The sequence below is a fragment of the Ranitomeya variabilis genome, chromosome 1 (genome assembly GCF_051348905.1).
Source record: "Ranitomeya variabilis isolate aRanVar5 chromosome 1, aRanVar5.hap1, whole genome shotgun sequence".
NCBI classification, from domain to species: Eukaryota; Metazoa; Chordata; class Amphibia; order Anura; family Dendrobatidae; genus Ranitomeya; species Ranitomeya variabilis.
Window position 1 is genome coordinate 886579123 of NC_135232.1, and position 17684 is coordinate 886596806.

Genomic DNA, 17684 nt, shown 5'->3' on the forward strand with positions numbered 1-17684 from the left:
TATGCCTCTGATTGTACCTTATTATATTGACAAGTGTCAGAAACTTTTCTTTATGCATAGTTTTCAGATATCACTATGTTTACTCAGTGGCATCCATGGTGTCCATATTCAAGTACTGTGTGATGTAATGTTTGCATGAGGCCTCCTGTTTGCCAAAAGTATTGTGAGCGTCTACAACTTTTTCTGCATATTTGGAGTGAATAGGCTTAGCAGACAGTTTGAAGAGTATATAAACCATTGTAGAGCAGAACAAACCTGTATTTTCTCCTCATTGTTAAGCTGAAGCGGAAAACAACAAGATGTCACTGTGGAATTTTTCATTTTTTGAGTCTGAGCTTGGGTAAACATTGTACCAGATGAACGAGTCTCATAAACATGATGGTGGAATGCTGACCTATAATGTGGTTTTACCCAGTGATGAAAGCAATCTTCCATGACCTCTTCTCCCACAGTGCCATGTATACTAGAAATGTGCAAGTGTATGATCATCATCAAGTCACCTTTGACAATTACACCTCCTCCTACATTACAAAGCAGTTGTTTTGCAAAGAATTAGGCTACTTTCACACTAGCGTTAACTGCAATACGTCGCAAATGCGTCGTTTTGCCGAAAATACGCATCCAGCAAAAGTTCTTGCTGGATAAGTTTTTTCGTCATAGACTAACATTAGCGACGCATTTGCGACGCATTGCCAAACGTCGCGTCCGTTTTGCGACGCTTGGGCGTGTGGTAGCGGACCGTCGGGAGAAAAAAACGTTACATGTAACGTTTTTTGGTCCCGACGGTCCGCTTTTTCCGACCGCGCATGCGCGGCCGGAACTCCGCCCCCACCTCCCCGCACTTCCCCGCACCTCACAATGGGGCAGCGGATGCGTTGGAAAAATACATCCGCTGCCCCCGTTGTGCGGCGGAGACCACGCTAGCGTCGGGAACGTCGGCCCGACGCACAGCGACGGGTCTTTCCCGACGCTAGTGTGAAAGTAGCCTTAGTCTTCCGAGATTCCCTATAGCATCTGAAGACACCTGCTTATTTTAAGCATTTCTAAAACTTTATTTATTGTGGCTATCCAGTTATTTATATATTTATTACATGGATGCATTACATATACAGAACATATACATTTGACTGTTTGTACAGTTGTTTTGTACTGACAGCTGCTTCTATTGAAGTAAATGAAAGTCTGTTCAGGTGCTCACATAGGTAGAACCCAAGGTGCATGTGGCTTTTTGTGAGCTCAGTGTGCCTTTTACTTATCTGCTAATCCTAGTAGGCCCAGGAACCACAGGGATGTGACTATACACTAAGATATCCATTACTGGTCAAAAGTTTATACATACAGTACCTGATCATGCATTGGTTTTCCTTGTTCCTTTTGGAATGTGCACAGTGTAGATTCAGACTCAACGTAGCAAAACCAAGTAAGAACAGATGTGGAAACAAGGAGTAAACGTGTGAAACAAACCAGAATGTGCGTTAAACTGTAGATTCCTTGTAGGAACTTCTATTTTACACTGATGACCGCTGTGCACACCCTTGACTTTCTCTTAAGCAGCTCTATTAGGGTGTCACCTGGAATGGATTTCCAACAGTCTTGAAGGCATTCACAGATTCACAGAGAAGCTGAGCATTTGTTGGCCATTTTGCCTTCACTCTGTGATCCAACTCATCCAAAACCATCTCAGCTGGGTTGAGATCGGATGATTGATGAGGCCATGTCATCTGACGCAGAATTAATCCCTCACCTGGAGCTGTTTTGTGTTATTGTCCTTTTGCAACAAAATTGATTCTGATGTGTCTTGGATTTGGAATAAACTTTGATGAACTTATCGTCTGCAGCGTAATTCTTGGTCTTCTTTTCCTGAAGCGATCCTCATGAGAACCAGTTTCATCATATCAATTAAAGGTATTCATACCTGCCTCTACAAAACACACCTGATGGTTGCAAAAACTTTTTGAAGGGTGAGTATTCCCCAATTGAATTCTTGATAAAAGCATACCTGATCATTGAAAGCTATTCTAGATTTTTAACCTGATGAAGCTGCTCAAGAGAATGCCAAGGATGTTTAAAACTGTCTTCAGACTAAAATGGGAGTACTTTGAGGAATCTAAGAGTTAACAAACATTCTGGTTTGTTTCACACGCGTCAGTTCGTGGCATTGCTACCTTCAGTCTAAGTCTACAGTGTGCACAGTCCAATAAGAACAAGGAAAACTATTGCATGATCAGTTGTGTCTGATCTCTGTACTGTTGACCGGTACTGTATGTGAATCTAGAAAATGCCAGTAAAGTAGTTTAAACTTCACATATTCAATGTTTGCATATATTTTAGTGCATAACTGCGGGGAGCCAGCTGTCAATCAGCACGACATCTGCAGTCACACCCCGTCAGCATAATAGCCCGGAAGAGCAGGGAAAAAAATCCTGGATAATCCCTTTAACTCTGTTAGGATGCGTTGGACAAGTTTTTTTTTTATATATATATATATATATATATATATATATATATATATATATATATATATATATATATATATATATATATATATATATTGTAGGGATTTCACTCATTCAGGTGCGACGGCTGACACGTAGGAGGCAGGTTCCAACAAAAGTTCAAAGGTTTATTACCTCATAAACCACATGGCAAAAATAACAGCAAACAAAATAGCCTTTAGTTCAGGAAAAGAAAAACAAAGTGTCCAGTCCTTCAGGCTCAGTCCTATAGCCTTAACACACTCAGGAGGGTTTCACCTCCACACATATCCCACTGTGTTAAGCATTAGCCTGTCTTATATAAAGCTAACCACACCCAGTAACCCATCACATGATTAGCCATGTGGTCTGACATCACCACAGGTCCTGAACACACATATATACATGGTTATATACAACAAAGAAATAGTCCGGGCTACATTACAGCAACAAGGCACTTATGTGGCACATACCTCCCATCGACTACACACCCTTTAGCCATGCTACATACCTCCCCCTCTGCCTAAAGCCGTGGGGCTTGGCACTTTTCCCCACTAAACAAGGGATTCTTGATAGGGCATCCGCATTACCGTGCAGCTTTCCGGCCCTATGTTCCACATGGAAACTGAAGTCCTGCAGGGCTAAGAACCAACGGGTGACCCTAGCATTTCTACCCTTTGTTTCCCTCCTCCATCTTAGTGGGGCATGGTCAGATATCAGTCTGAATTTACGACCCAGCAGATAGTACCGTAACGTGTCCACTGCCCACTTTATGGCCAAACACTCTTTTTCCACGACTGAGTAGTTCTTCTCAGATGAGGACAGCTTTCTACTCAGATAGAGCACAGGATGCTCCTCCCCATGTAGCTCTTGGGAAAGAACTGCTCCTACCCCAACATCTGAGGCATCTGTCTGAAGAATAAATTCTTTATTAAAGTCTGGAGCCATCAGAACGGGCTGCTTACATAGAGCCCCTTTCAACTCTTTGAAGGCTGACTCTGTCTCTTCAGACCATTTAACCATCACCGATTTTGTCCCCTTTAGCAGATCAGTCAGAGGCGCAGCCACTGTGGCGAAGTTCGGGATGAACCTCCTGTAATATCCCACGATTCCCAGAAAGGCTTTAACTTGCTTCTTGGAGAGTGGTTTCGGCCATGTTTGGATTGCCTCCACTTTCCTGATTTGGGGCTTTATTTCTCCACAACCCACTATATAGCCTAGGTATTTAGCTTCTTCCTTACCCAAGGCACACTTCTTCGGGTTTATTGTAAACCCTGCCTCTCTTAGAGCATCAAACACCGCTTGGACTTTCTCCAGATGACTCTCCCAGTCCGGGCTAAAGATGACGATATCATCTAGGTACACAGCAGCGTAAGCCTTATGGGGTGCAAGGACTCTATCCATAGCCCTCTGGAAGGTCGCCGGAGCTCCCTGTAGGCCAAACGGCATCCGGACATACTGGAAGCATCCATCAGGTGTCGAAAAGGCCGTCTTCTCCTTGGCTTCCTGTGCCATGGGGATCTGCCAATACCCCTTTGTCAAATCCAAGGTGGATATATATCTGGCGTGCCCAAGCCTTTCAATGAGCTCATCAACGCGGGGCATGGGATAAGCATCAAACTTGGAGACCTCATTCAGCTTCCGATAGTCGTTGCAAAACCTCCACTCTCCATCAGGTTTTGGGACCAGGACAATTGGGCTCGACCACCCGCTCTTGGATTCCTCAATGACTCCAAGCTTCAACATACGCTTCACTTCCTTGGAGATAACTTCTCGACGAGCCTCAGGAATATGATAGGGCTTCACGTTCACCCACACATGTGGCTCTGTTAGGACCTCGTGCTCTATGACCTTCGTGTGTCCTGGCAACTCTGAAAACAGGTCCCTGTTTTTCTGGAGTAACTCCCGGCACTGCTGTTTCTGGGTCTTCGATAGCGTCTCCGCTATAGTAACCGCTCCAACCTCACCTTCTGGGTTGCTTAACAACGATGGAGTTACTGTCGGCTCTCTATCTTGCCACGGCTTGATGAGGTTGACATGGTATACTTGGAATGTTTTCCGTCTTCCTGGTTGGTGAATTTTGTAATTTACTTCACCAAGTTTCTCGACAACTTCATATGGTCCTTGCCATTTGGCCAAGAACTTGCTGTCCACCGTCGGAACTAACACAAGAACTCGGTCTCCCGGATTGAACTGCCTAACTCTTGCAGACCGGTTGTAGACTCTGGCCTGAGCTTCTTGTGCCTGGAGAAGGTGTTCTCTCACAATAGGCATCACCTTTGCAATCCTCTGCTGCATCAGGGCCACATGCTCAATGACGCTTCTGTGGGGAGTGACTTCGGCTTCCCAGGTGTCCTTGGCTATATCCAAGAGTCCTCGCGGATGTTGGCCATATAGAAGCTCAAACGGTGAGAACCCTGTGGAGGCCTGTGGAACTTCACGAATGGAAAACATCAGGTAGGGTAAGAGACAATCCCAGTCTCTACCATCTTTCTCTATAACTTTTCTCAGCATGCTCTTCAGTGTCTTGTTAAATCTCTCAACAAGGCCATCTGACTGGGGATGGTACACCGAGGTCCTCAACTGGGAGATTTTCAGGGCTTTGCATAATTCCCTCATCACCTTGCTCATGAAAGGTGTCCCCTGGTCAGTCAGGATCTCCTTCGGCAGACCTGTCCGGGAAAAGACATGGACCAACTCGCAGGCTATACTCTTCGAGGAAGAATTTCTCAGAGGAATTGCCTCAGGATAGCGTGTGGCATAGTCCAGGATGACTAATATATACTGATGGCCCCGGGCTGATTTAACTAAGGGACCGACCAAGTCCATGGCAATTCTCTCGAACGGCACCTCAATAATGGGCAGGGGCACAAGAGGGTTCCGGAAATGAGGAGTGGGAGCAGTTAGCTGACATGTAGGGCAGGACCTGCAATAGTTCACTATTTCCCGGTGACACCCAGGCCAATAGAACCTCTGCACAACCCGTTCCTGCGTTTTTTCCACCCCTAGGTGTCCACCCAAGATGTGTGAATGGGCCATGTCCAACACCTTCCGTCTATATGGACCCGGCGCTAACAACTGCTCTACCAACTCCTCCCTTATTTTCGTGACCCGGTACAACAACTCCCCCCTCATCAGAAAATGGGGGCTCCTGTACCACCCCGTCAATAACTGTGACATTATTAAAGGCTTCTCTCAGAGTGGGGTCCCTATGTTGGGCAATCCCAAAATTTTCACCGGTTACCTCTAACTCCAGAATGTCAGATGCAGAGGACACTTCCTCCTCATCCCCAAGCAGAACACAAAAAGGAAACCTGTCTGTCTCTGGGTGTGGCGATACCTTTTTAGGGTTCATTGGTTCCCTACTCTTGCTAGCGACCTCAGAACCTTTTCCCCACAAATCCCAAAACAAACAGAAATCCCGGCCAATAATTATAGGGTGCAACAAGTCCTGCACGACGCCAACTATGTGGGACTCAGTGCCACATGCCGTTTCAATGTCCACCCTGGCTAAAGGGTAGTCCTTTGCATCACCATGTATGCACCGCACTCCGACCTTCCTTCCCGGGAGCAGGTGGAGAGGAAAAGTGGCCCTCACCAGGGTCACTAGGCTCCCCGAGTCTAACAGTGCTGTTACTGCTCGACCGTTCACCTTTGCGGGACACGCTTGAGGTCCCTCGTTGGGCGGAGAGTTTACACTGCAAGCTGGATACGCATAGTATGAACAACGGCGTCCCATGCTGCAGTCCATCTGCTCAGTGGTCTGGGAACAACGGGCAGCTATATGTCCTGGCCGGTGGCACCTCCAACAAATAACATCACCTGTAGGGACCTTGGGCACCACCTTTTTGGGACTCCGCTCCCTTCTGGGACCCCCAGTACAGCATGCGTTGCCTCCCGGAGGAGCCTTCCAACCCTTAGTATCTCTCAACCAGTCCGATCAGCTCGTCGGCATTCTGGGGATCACCCTGGGCAACCCAAGTCTGTATGGACCTCGGGAGGGAATGCACAAACCGATCCATCATCACCCGTTCCACCATCTGTGCAGGTGTACACGACTCTGGCTGCAGCCATTTCTGGACCAGGTGCAACAGATCAAACATTTGAGAGCGAGGCGGTTTGTCCCGGTGATAGGCCCAGCTGTGAACTCGCTGTGCCCTGACAGTCAGTGTCACCCCCAAACGTGCGAGAATCTCGACTTTCAATTTGTGATACTCTTTGGCATCCTGCAGGGTCAAATCATAGTACGCCTTCTGGGGTTCTCCCGTCAGGTATGGTGCCAGTACCTCTGCCCACTGCTCTGGCGGGAGTTTTTCCCTCTCAGGGACCCTCTCAAACAACGTCAGGAAGGCCTCAACATCATCCCCGGGGGTCATTTTCTGCAATGCGCGTCTTACCGTCTTCCGGACGTGGGTGTCATCAGGCAAACTTGGGGTTGGGGCACTCGACTTGCCCTGGATGGCGGTTGCCAGAAGCTGCATCTGCTGCCGTTGCTCCTGCTGGTTCTGTTGCATCTGCTGCCGTTGCTCCTGCTGGCTCTGTTGTATCTGCTGCATCAACAGCCTGTTGGTCTCTTGCTGCCGTTGCTCCTGCTGGCTCTGCCGTTGCTCCTGCTGTGACTGCAACTGGACCAAGTGTTTCAGCAGTTCCTCCATTTTCCCCGGCTGGCTTACAACAGACTTGACCCAGGACATTCAATAACAGACTTTTCGTCTCTGCTGGGAACGCTGCCCGCACGTCTACCACCAATTGTCGGGATTTCACTCACTCAGGTGCGACGGCTGACACGTAGGAGGCAGGTTCCAACAAAAGTTCAAAGGTTTATTACCTCATAAACCACATGGCAAAAATAACAGCAAACAAAATAGCCTTTAGTTCAGGAAAAGAAAAACAAAGTGTCCAGTCCTTCAGGCTCAGTCCTATAGCCTTAACACACTCAGGAGGGTTTCACCTCCACACATATCCCACTGTGTTAAGCATTAGCCTGTCTTATATAAAGCTAACCACACCCAGTAACCCATCACATGATTAGCCATGTGGTCTGACATCACCACAGGTCCTGAACACACATATATACATGGTTATATACAACAAAGAAATAGTCCGGGCTACATTACAGCAACAAGGCACTTATGTGGCACATACCTCCCATCGACTACACACCCTTTAGCCATGCTACAATATATATATATATATATATATATATATATATATACTAACACCCATGACTCCCTGACATGGGAAGGATGTTTGAGAATTAAGAAAAATAGATATTGGCGTGCACTCTGAGTTTCACTAGTGGAGGTGCCAATTGAGGGGATTGGTGATATCCCTCATAGACCATGTAGAATAAATATCAATTGCACACTCCTTTTGAATGCAAACAAGATTTCTTTTATTAAAGTTCAAAAAATAAGAACAACCTTTGAATGTCTACGCGTTTCGGCCAACTAGGCCTTTTTCACGACAGTTGCACCCAGTAGGTATTCTTTTCTAGACAGTGATTTTCTTCCCTGGCGGTGCGATTTGTTAAGTCTGGAAAGTATTGTTCAAGAGATATCCTGGAGTAGGTTGATGAATGTGGAAAGCCTGTATTTCACATGTCCCAGACCGGGTGCTTGCTTAAATGTGTACAGAGATACACAGTATAAAAAAAGGATTCTTCAGAATTTGGGTCTGGTTTTGTAAGTTAGGAATGCTTAGCATTTATAACACTTGGTTTTCTTGCAGGGAATAGTGTACTTGAGAAAGATATTGTTATTTTCTCTGCTTCTTGATCGAATAAAGCGCCTATTGGCAGTCCTATTCTTCAATATTAATATTGTATCTGTGTGTAGTCTAGAGGAAGCAGGAGGGGACTGTTGGAGCATGGTAGGCATTATTGGCAGGCTTTGTTCAGAATTACCCCAGATGAATAAGCATGACAAACGTACATTTTACACATTATATCTCTCCTAATAATTATGCTGTGGACCTCATTAATGGAATTACTTGATAGTGTGGGTACATCGTTTTTTGTGGATATATATTTTACTTTTCCCAGTTTGTGCTATGATTCTTCTTGTAACCAATGCATTTTTATCCTGGAATGTGCCCTTTGTAGGTAGCACTACATGCATGCGGAGTGGCGACAGATATGGTGATAGAGCACTGCATCATTGCTAGAGCAGCATTCGTCATCTGCCCATGCTGCTATGGCTTTATCCAGAATACTGTCAAGGCCACATTTCCACAAAGGTAAAATAAATTGATCTACTTTATTGTACATTATTTCAATAATTTCATGTATAATCTCAATAAAGACATTTAAAAAAATAGTGATTGTATGCTGCTGGTGTCCCGTTTTTATGATCAGTTTTGGATCGCTCGAAATTTTAGAACTGTTATTACCAATTATATTTTTATTATTTATTATTACTTATTGTTAGAGCGCCATTGATTCCATGGTGCCATACATGATAAAGGGTTACATACGAAATACAATATAAATTTCAGTGAACAACAATGACAGTCTGTACAGAAAGGAGAGGGCTCTTCACTTGCTGGCTTACAGTCTACAGAATAATGGGGAAGGAAGACAATAGGTTAGGGCAGTGATGGCGAACCTATGACACGCGTGTCAGTGCTGACACGCGTAGTCATTTTCAGTGACACGCCGGCTGCCGGCCGCGGCCCCATAGAAATTGCTTCTTTCCCAGGGTCTGAAGGAGAGGAAACTCTCCTTCGGGCCCTGGGAACCATATTAATATGTAAAATAAAGAATTAAAATAAAAAATATTGCTATACTCACCTCTCCGACGCAGCCTGGACGTCCGCGAGGGAACCGGCAGCGTTGTTTGCTTAAAAATCGCGGTTTTCCTTCCTTACTTGAAGTCCCGGCTTGTGATTGGTTGCGTGCCGCCCATGTGACCGAGACGCGACCAATCACAGCAAGCCGTGACGTAATTTTAGGTCCTTCAGGATTTTAAAATTACGTTCCGGCGTTGTGATTGGTTGCGTCGCCCATGTGACCGCACGCAACCAATCACAACGCCGGAACTTAATTTTAAAATCCTGAAGGACCTAAAATTACGTCACGGCTTGCTGTGATTGGTCGCGTCTCGGTCACATGGGCGGCACGCAACCAATCACAAGCCGGGACTTCAAGTAAGGAAGGAAAACCGCGATTTTTAAGCAAACAACGCTGCCGGTTCCCTCGCGGACGTCCAGGCTGCGTCGGAGAGGTGAGTATAGCAGTATTTTTTATTTTAATTCTTTATTTTACACACATTAATGTTGTTTCGATACCGATACCCGATACCACAAAAGTATTGGATCTCGGTATCGGAATTCCGATACAGCAAATATCGGCCGATACCCGATACTTGCGGTATCGGAATGCTAAAGTAAACAATGGCATCCGATCCGATTTTTTATCGGATCGGATGCCATGCAGGAGGTCTGTGGGTCCAAACAACAGAGCTCCGGTGCAGAGCGTCTAGGCCTGGGACTTCCGGTAGGCCAGGCGCAGCTCCCGGAAGTCCCAGGCCTCTGCGTCGGATCTGTGTTGTTTGGGCGACATTGCGCTGCTCCCTGCTGCGCCGACCAGAAGTCCCAGGCTGCACTTCTGAGGCCTGAGGAGATAGCTGTCTGGAGGCCCTGTGATTGCTGTCTGGAGGCCCTGTGATTGCTGTCTGGAATCAGGCCCTGTGATAGCTGTCTGGACTCAGGCCCTGTGATTGCTGTCTGGACTCAGGCCCTGTGATTGCTGTCTGGACTCAGGCCCTGTGATTGCTGTCTGGACTCAGGCCCTGTGATAGCTGTCTGGACTCAGGCCCTGTGATAGCTGTCTGGACTCAGGCCCTGTGATAGCTGTCTGGACTCAGGCCCTGTGATAGCTGTCTGGACTCAGGCCCTGTGATAGCTGTCTGGACTCAGGCCCTGTGATTGCTGTCTGGACTCAGGCCCTGTGATAGCTGTCTGGACTCAGGCCCTGTGATAGCTGTCTGGACTCAGGCCCTGTGATAGCTGTCTGGACTCAGGCCCTGTGATAGCTGTCTGGACTCAGGCCCTGTGATAGCTGTCTGGACTCAGGCCCTGTGATAGCTGTCTGGACTCAGGCCCTGTGATAGCTGTCTGGACTCAGGCCCTGTGATTGCTGTCTGGACTCAGGCCCTGTGATTGCTGTCTGGACTCAGGCCCTGTGATAGCTGTCTGGACTCAGGCCCTGTGATAGCTGTCTGGACTCAGGCCCTGTGATAGCTGTCTGGACTCAGGCCCTGTGATAGCTGTCTGGACTCAGGCCCTGTGATAGCTGTCTGGACTCAGGCCCTGTGATTGCTGTCTGGACTCAGGCCCTGTGATAGCTGTCTGGACTCAGGCCCTGTGATTGCTGTCTGGACTCAGGCCCTGTGATAGCTGTCTGGACTCAGGCCCTGTGATAGCTGTCTGGACTCAGGCCCTGTGATTGCTGTCTGGACTCAGGCCCTGTGATAGCTGTCTGGACTCAGGCCCTGTGATAGCTGTCTGGACTCAGGCCCTGTGATAGCTGTCTGGACTCAGGCCCTGTGATAGCTGTCTGGACTCAGGCCCTGTGATTGCTGTCTGGACTCAGGCCCTGTGATAGCTGTCTGGACTCAGGCCCTGTGATAGCTGTCTGGACTCAGGCCCTGTGATTGCTGTCTGGACTCAGGCCCTGTGATAGCTGTCTGGACTCAGGCCCTGTGATAGCTGTCTGGACTCAGGCCCTGTGATAGCTGTCTGGACTCAGGCCCTGTGATAGCTGTCTGGACTCAGGCCCTGTGATAGCTGTCTGGACTCAGGCCCTGTGATTGCTGTCTGGACTCAGGCCCTGTGATAGCTGTCTGGACTCAGGCCCTGTGATTGCTGTCTGGACTCAGGCCCTGTGATTGCTGTCTGGACTCAAGCCCTGTGATTGCTGTCTGGACTCAGGCCCTGTGATAGCTGTCTGGACTCAGGCCCTGTGATTGCTGTCTGGACTCAGGCCCTGTGATAGCTGTCTGGACTCAGGCCCTGTGATAGCTGTCTGGACTCAGGCCCTGTGATAGCTGTCTGGACTCAGGCCCTGTGATAGCTGTCTGGACTCAGGCCCTGTGATTGCTGTCTGGACTCAGGCCCTGTGATTGCTGTCTGGACTCAGGCCCTGTGATTGCTGTCTGGACTCAGGCCCTGTGATTGCTGTCTGGACTCAGGCCCTGTGATAGCTGTCTGGACTCAGGCCCTGTGATTGCTGTCTGGACTCAGGCCCTGTGATTGCTGTCTGGACTCAGGCCCTGTGATTGCTGTCTGGACTCAGGCCCTGTGATTGCTGTCTGGACTCAGGCCCTGTGATTGCTGTCTGGAGGCCCTGTGACTACTACAGCAACCATCATCCAGTGAACTGTGGGGTGTCATTGGCCATTACTGAGATAAGTGAGAGGGAGGCATCAGTGATGGCGAACCTGTGGCAGTCCAGCTGTTGCAAAACTACAATTCCCATCATGGCTGGCCATTCAAAGCAAAGGCTTTGGCTGTGAAGACATGATGGGAATTGTAGTTTTGCAACAGCTGGAGTGCCACAGGTTCGCCATCACTGGAAGAATTCCCCCTCCCCCTCACTTATCTTAGTTCACGGCACCCCACACAAGTTAAATAATAGCAAGACCAACAAAAGAAACCAACTGACAGATGAACAAAGAAGTCACTAAGCAGGTAAGTTAATTCTAATTATACATATTTGTTATTTAAACTATACATGTCGCAAAATTATGTTTTTTTATCAAGGTGACACACCACCCAAGTTATGCTCGGTTTTTTGGCGAATTTTGACACACCGAGCTCAAAAGGTTGCCCATCACTGGGTTAGGGGGTTGCGAAAACTTTGTTAGTGATGAGGTAGGTCATTGCAGGCTATAAGCTGTCTTGAAATGATGGGGTTTCAAGTTCCGTCTGAAAGTTCTGAGAGTGGCTTATAATTAATCAGATGTGTTGCGGCACAGAATTCCAGAGGATGGGAGATACTCAGGAGAAGTCTGAAATGCGATTGGATGAGGAATGTTTGACTGTGGAGGAGAAGAGGAGGTCTTGGGAGGACCAGAGGTTGCGTGCTGAAAGATATTGGGAGATTAGTTCAGAGTTATACAGCGGAGACAGATTATGGACGGCTTTGTAGGTTAGAGTTAGTAGTTTGAATTGGATACGTTGGGGAATTGAGAGCCAATGAAAGGATATGCAGACGGGAGAAGTAGAGGAGTAGCATAAAGAGAGGTGGATTACTTGGGCAGCAAAGTTAAGGACAGACTGGAGAGATATGAGAGTGTAAGCAGGGAGGCCACAGAGGAGGATATTGAGGCGGGAGATTATGAGGGCATGCATTAACATTTTAGTAGATTTAGGATTGAGGAAAGGACTGATTCTGGAAATATTTTTGAGTTGGAGGTTGCAAGAGCTTGGATGTGCGGTTTGACGGATAGGGCAGAGTCAAGGGTCACTCCAAGGGAGCGGACTATCAGTACTGCTGAAAGCGTGGTGTCTTCAATTGTGATAGATCGGACTGCGTAGTTAGGTGAGATGGAGTAAAGATGATGAGTTCAGTTTTGTCCACCTTGAGTTTTAGAAAGCTAGAGGAGAAGGAGGATATGGCTGATAGACCCTCTGGGATTCTGTATAGCAGGTAAGTGATGTCTAGGCCAGATATTTAGATCCGAGTGTCATCAGCATAATGGAAGTCATGGGACTTTAAGTTGTCCCAGGCCAGAGATATAGATGGAAAAGAGTAGGGGCCCCAGGACAGAACCTTGAGGCCATGTGCACACGTTCAGTATTTTTCGCGTTTTTTTCGCGTTTTTTCGCTATAAAAACGTGATAAAAACGCGAAAAAAACGCTAACATATGCCTCCCATTATTTTCAGTGTATTCCGCATTTTTTGTGCAAATGTAGCCTTTTTTTCCGCGAAAAAATCGCATCGCGGAAAAAAAAGCAACATGTTCATTAAAATGCGGAATTGCAGGGGATTCCGCACACCTAGGGGTCCATTGATCTGCTTACTTCCCGCACGGGGCTGTGCCCACGATGCGGGAAGTAAGCAGATTATGTGCGGTTGGTACCCAGGGTGGAGGAGAGGAGACTCTCCTCCACGCACTGGGCACCATATAATTGGTAAAAAAATAAGAATTAAAATAAAAAATAGTCCTATACTCACCCTCTGATGGCCCCCGAAGTGTTCCCGCCTCTGTGCTGCACGCTGGCTTCGGTTCCTGTAGCTGGTGTGCGGTGAAGGACCTTGCCGAATGACGTCACTGTCCTGTGATTGGCCGAGACCGCTCACGTGACCGTGACGTCATGGAAGGCCCTGCGCGCACACATCAGCTATACGGAACGGACGCCGGTGAGGAGATCTGATGTCTGCGGGTGAGTATAAGCATTTTTTTTATTTTTTTTATTATTTTTAAACGTTCTATCTTTTACTATAGATGCTGCAAAAGCAGCATCTATAGTAACAAGTTGGTCACACTTGTCAAACGCTATGTTTGACAAGTGTGACCAACTTGTCAGTCAGTTTTCCAAGCGATGCTACAGATCGCTTGGAAAACTTTAGCATTCTGCAAGCTAATTACGCTTGCAGAATGCTAAAAAAACGCAAAAAAAACGGAAAAAAAACGCAAAAAAAAAACTGCGGATTTCTTGCAGAAAATTTCCGGTTTTCTTCAGGAAATTTCTGCAAGAAATCCGCAACGTGTGCACATACCCTAAGGGACAGCAGCAGAGGGAGGGTGGGATGAAGAGATAGTGTGGGAGTGGGAGGCGCTAAGTGTGCATTTAGAAAGGTATGAGGAGATGCAGGAGGGGGGAAGGTCTTTGACACTAAGGGAAGTGAGGATTTGTAGTAGGTGGGAGTGATCAACTGTGTCGAAGGCAGAGGATAGTTCTGGAAGGATGAGTATAGAGAATTGACTGTTAACTTTGGCAGTAAGTAAGTAGTTAGTCATTTTGGTCAGGCCAGTTTTGGTGGAATGGTGTGGACGGAAGCCAGATTGTAGGTTGTCAAGCAGTGAGTTAGAAGAGAGGTGGGAAGAAAGTTCATCATGGACATGTTGTTCGAGGAGTTTGGAGGCGATCAGGAGCAGCGTTATGAGACGTTATCTGGACATAGAGGCCAGGTCGAGGTATACAGTGGTTTCTTTCTGAGTTGAATGAAAGTCCATTAGTTAAGATGCCATATTTTGTTGCACCCAGTTACCCTAATCTCTTACAGGGAACCTGTCACCAGATTTTCACAATGTAAAGTACGGCCACCACGTTTAAGGCTACTTTTACAGCATTCTAGTATGCTGTAAGTATATCCACAAGCTCCTCTGGATAGCACAAAAATTACCATTTATTATACTCACAGAAGGCATGGTTCAGCCCTGTGGGCGTCACTTGTTTTGATCCTACACTTTCTCTCTTCCTGCAACCACCTTCCTCTTGCCCTGCTTCATGTGGATGATACGTTTTAAGTCATCCACAAAGTGTCCCCCAATTGCTTTTCTGCGCAGGTGCCCTTCTCTCTGCCCTGTTGAGGGAAGAACAAAGTACTGTGGTGCGCATACGCCGGCTTTACTTTGCTGAGGGCATGACAGAGAGAAGTGTGCCTATGCAGGAGCGCGATTATGGGACACTGTGTGACGTAAGACGCATCGGCCGCATGAAGCAGGGCAGGAGGACAGTGATTGTAGGAAGAGACAAGGTGCCGATTCAAGACCAGTGACACCCATCGAACCGGACTATTTGTGCTATACAGAGGGGATTGGGGACATACATTTGGCTTACTAAAATTCTGTAAAACAGGCCTTAAAGGTGGTGGCCGTACTTTATATAGGGAAAACATGGTGATAGGCTCCTATTTAACTCCTTTCCGAAGTTGTAGTATGCCCACGTCGGACTTCCTCCCTTTTTGAACAGCTAACGTGCCGGTGGAATCGCGATCCACCCGTGATCTGATGGTTTGGCATGACAACCACTGCCGGATTGCTATGAGCGCCATCCGGTGGTAGGCGCACATGGCAAGTGAGGTATTCTGCTACATTCAGGCGATCTGATCATCGCCTGCATGTAGCAGAGCTGATCGGTTTATGGCAACTTCTAGTCACCATGGAGACTATTGAAGCATGCCAAAAGTGAAAAAAAAATGTTTTTAAAAATATTAAAAAAATAAAAGTTCAAATAACTCCCCTTTCGTACCATTCAAAATAAAACAATGAAAAAAATCAAACACACATATTTGGTATCGTCATGTTCAGAATCGCCTGATCTATCAAGAAAAAAAGGATTAACCTGATCGCTAAATGGCGTAATGAGAAAAAAAAGTCAAAATGCCAGAATTACGGTTTTTTGGTCGCCGCAACATTGCATGAAAATGCAATAACGGGCGATCAAAAGAACGTTTCTGCACCAACATGGTATCATTAAATGTCAGCCTGGCGTGCAAAAAATAAGCTCTCACCCAACCCCAGATCACGAAAAATTGTGACGCTATGGGTATCGGAAAAGGGCGCAAGATAAAAAAGAACCTAGACATGTTTGGTGTCTATTAACTGCTTATGACCTGGAGAATCCATAATGGTCAGTTTTAGCATTTAGTGAACCTAGTAAAAAAAGCAAAACAAAAAACAAGTGTGGGATTGCACTTTTTTTGCAATTTCACCGCACTTGGAATTTTTTTCCCGTTTTCTAGTACATGACATGCTAAAACCAATGATGTCGTTCAAAAGTACAACTCGTCCCGCAAAAAATAAGCCCTCACATAGCCATATTGACAGAAAAATAAAAAAGTTATGGCTCTGGGAAGGATGGGAGCAAAAAACGAAAATGCAAAACCAAAAAAACCTCCTGTCATGAAGGGGTTAAAATAATTTCCCTACTGGCTGCAATGACTCATTACAGAGATACCTCCTCCATTAACATGTAATCGTTATCCTATGGTATTACAATAGATGTAATTACTGATCCAGCAACCATCAATTCTTCTTCTGTTTCATTGCAGCTGCCGCTTCCAGAGTGTACTGTCCTACAAGGTATTGTCCTCTTTATCTCATTATACGCCTCATAGTTTGTATATAGTAACTGTTGGATTGCAAAGGGTCTTATGAATGGAATATTATACTGTAAAGTGATGCTGCCCAGGGACAGCAATGGAGACAGAGTTCCACTTGCTTCCAATAACACTGTATCCCCATGTCAGTTGTGAGGTTTGAGGAGAGCATTTAATTTGCTCCATGGAAATCTATGGAGAATAAAGCGATCCCCCTTTTTTTTTTTTTTTTTTTTAATCCATGTTCAGGTCTACATTTGTGGTCGGGTTTATAGTTTACACATTAGTTAAAGAGGCTTGGGGATAATAAGTAGGTCTTAAAGAGAAAAGGGAAAAAAAGTTCCTTCTAGCATTTTTTGCCATCAGGTAAGCACTGACAAAAATACTGAAATCAAAACAGTCCTAAACACAGAGAAATATAGTATTTCCTTCCATCCTCCAATGTATTTATATTTCAGTGATTGAGGCCAGAGATCTGATTGAGATGATTGAATGATCTAGTTAATAATGTATCTCCCAGTCAAGTCTCTATTACAGGACAGCAGCTTAATAAACAGAAGTCCTCCCTGGACATATCATTAATGGAACAATATGGGCTCAAAGCAGACTTCTTGTTAATCCCTTTAAGTAGTGTGGGAGGTTTCATTTTCTTCTAGGGTCACCGACCTCCTGGCTAATTAATTCTCAGACGAGGAACTCTTTAGTCAGCTTAAGGTATTTAGCAGTTGTCTTAGTAAGTCAGCTAGGTCGGTGTTCTCACAGCGCTCTCATATGATCTGCGTCTGAGACTTCTGTGTAGCCAAGTATTTACCCCCTAAACCTAGGTGATACTGCAGCTGTAGTGCAGAGCTCCAGGAACTCCAGACATACAGCGCAGTACTTCAAAACCTACAATGGTGGGTGAAGAAATAGTTAAAAAGAACCTAAAGCTTCATGGCTACTTTTGATTGCCCAACCTCAGTGTATTGTTTTTTGTGAGGAATAAACAAAAAAAGTTTCCGAATCATATTATTAATTGGGAATTTATATATGTTTAAGTTGTAAAGAGTGGCTAAACCTTTCACGCCATTTTTTAAATTTTTTTCTTATATTAATTGCAAGTAGATCGGCGGGGGTCCGGGCCCTGAGACCCACCACCAATCACTGAGAAAACCCTGTT

General features: G+C 46.2%; 1 protein-coding gene across 3 annotated transcripts in view; it reads left to right on the plus strand.

Annotated features, from left to right (window-relative positions):
• Positions 1–17684, plus strand: part of GSTCD (glutathione S-transferase C-terminal domain containing) — a 211484-nt gene that overhangs the window by 185257 nt on the left and 8543 nt on the right. For all 3 annotated transcript variants that reach the window (XM_077278271.1, XM_077278251.1, XM_077278261.1), the window contains exons 9-10: positions 8578–8711; positions 16478–16508. In XM_077278271.1, the coding sequence (XP_077134386.1) occupies positions 8578–8711; positions 16478–16508 (165 nt within the window). The remainder of the gene's footprint in view (positions 1–8577; positions 8712–16477; positions 16509–17684) is intronic.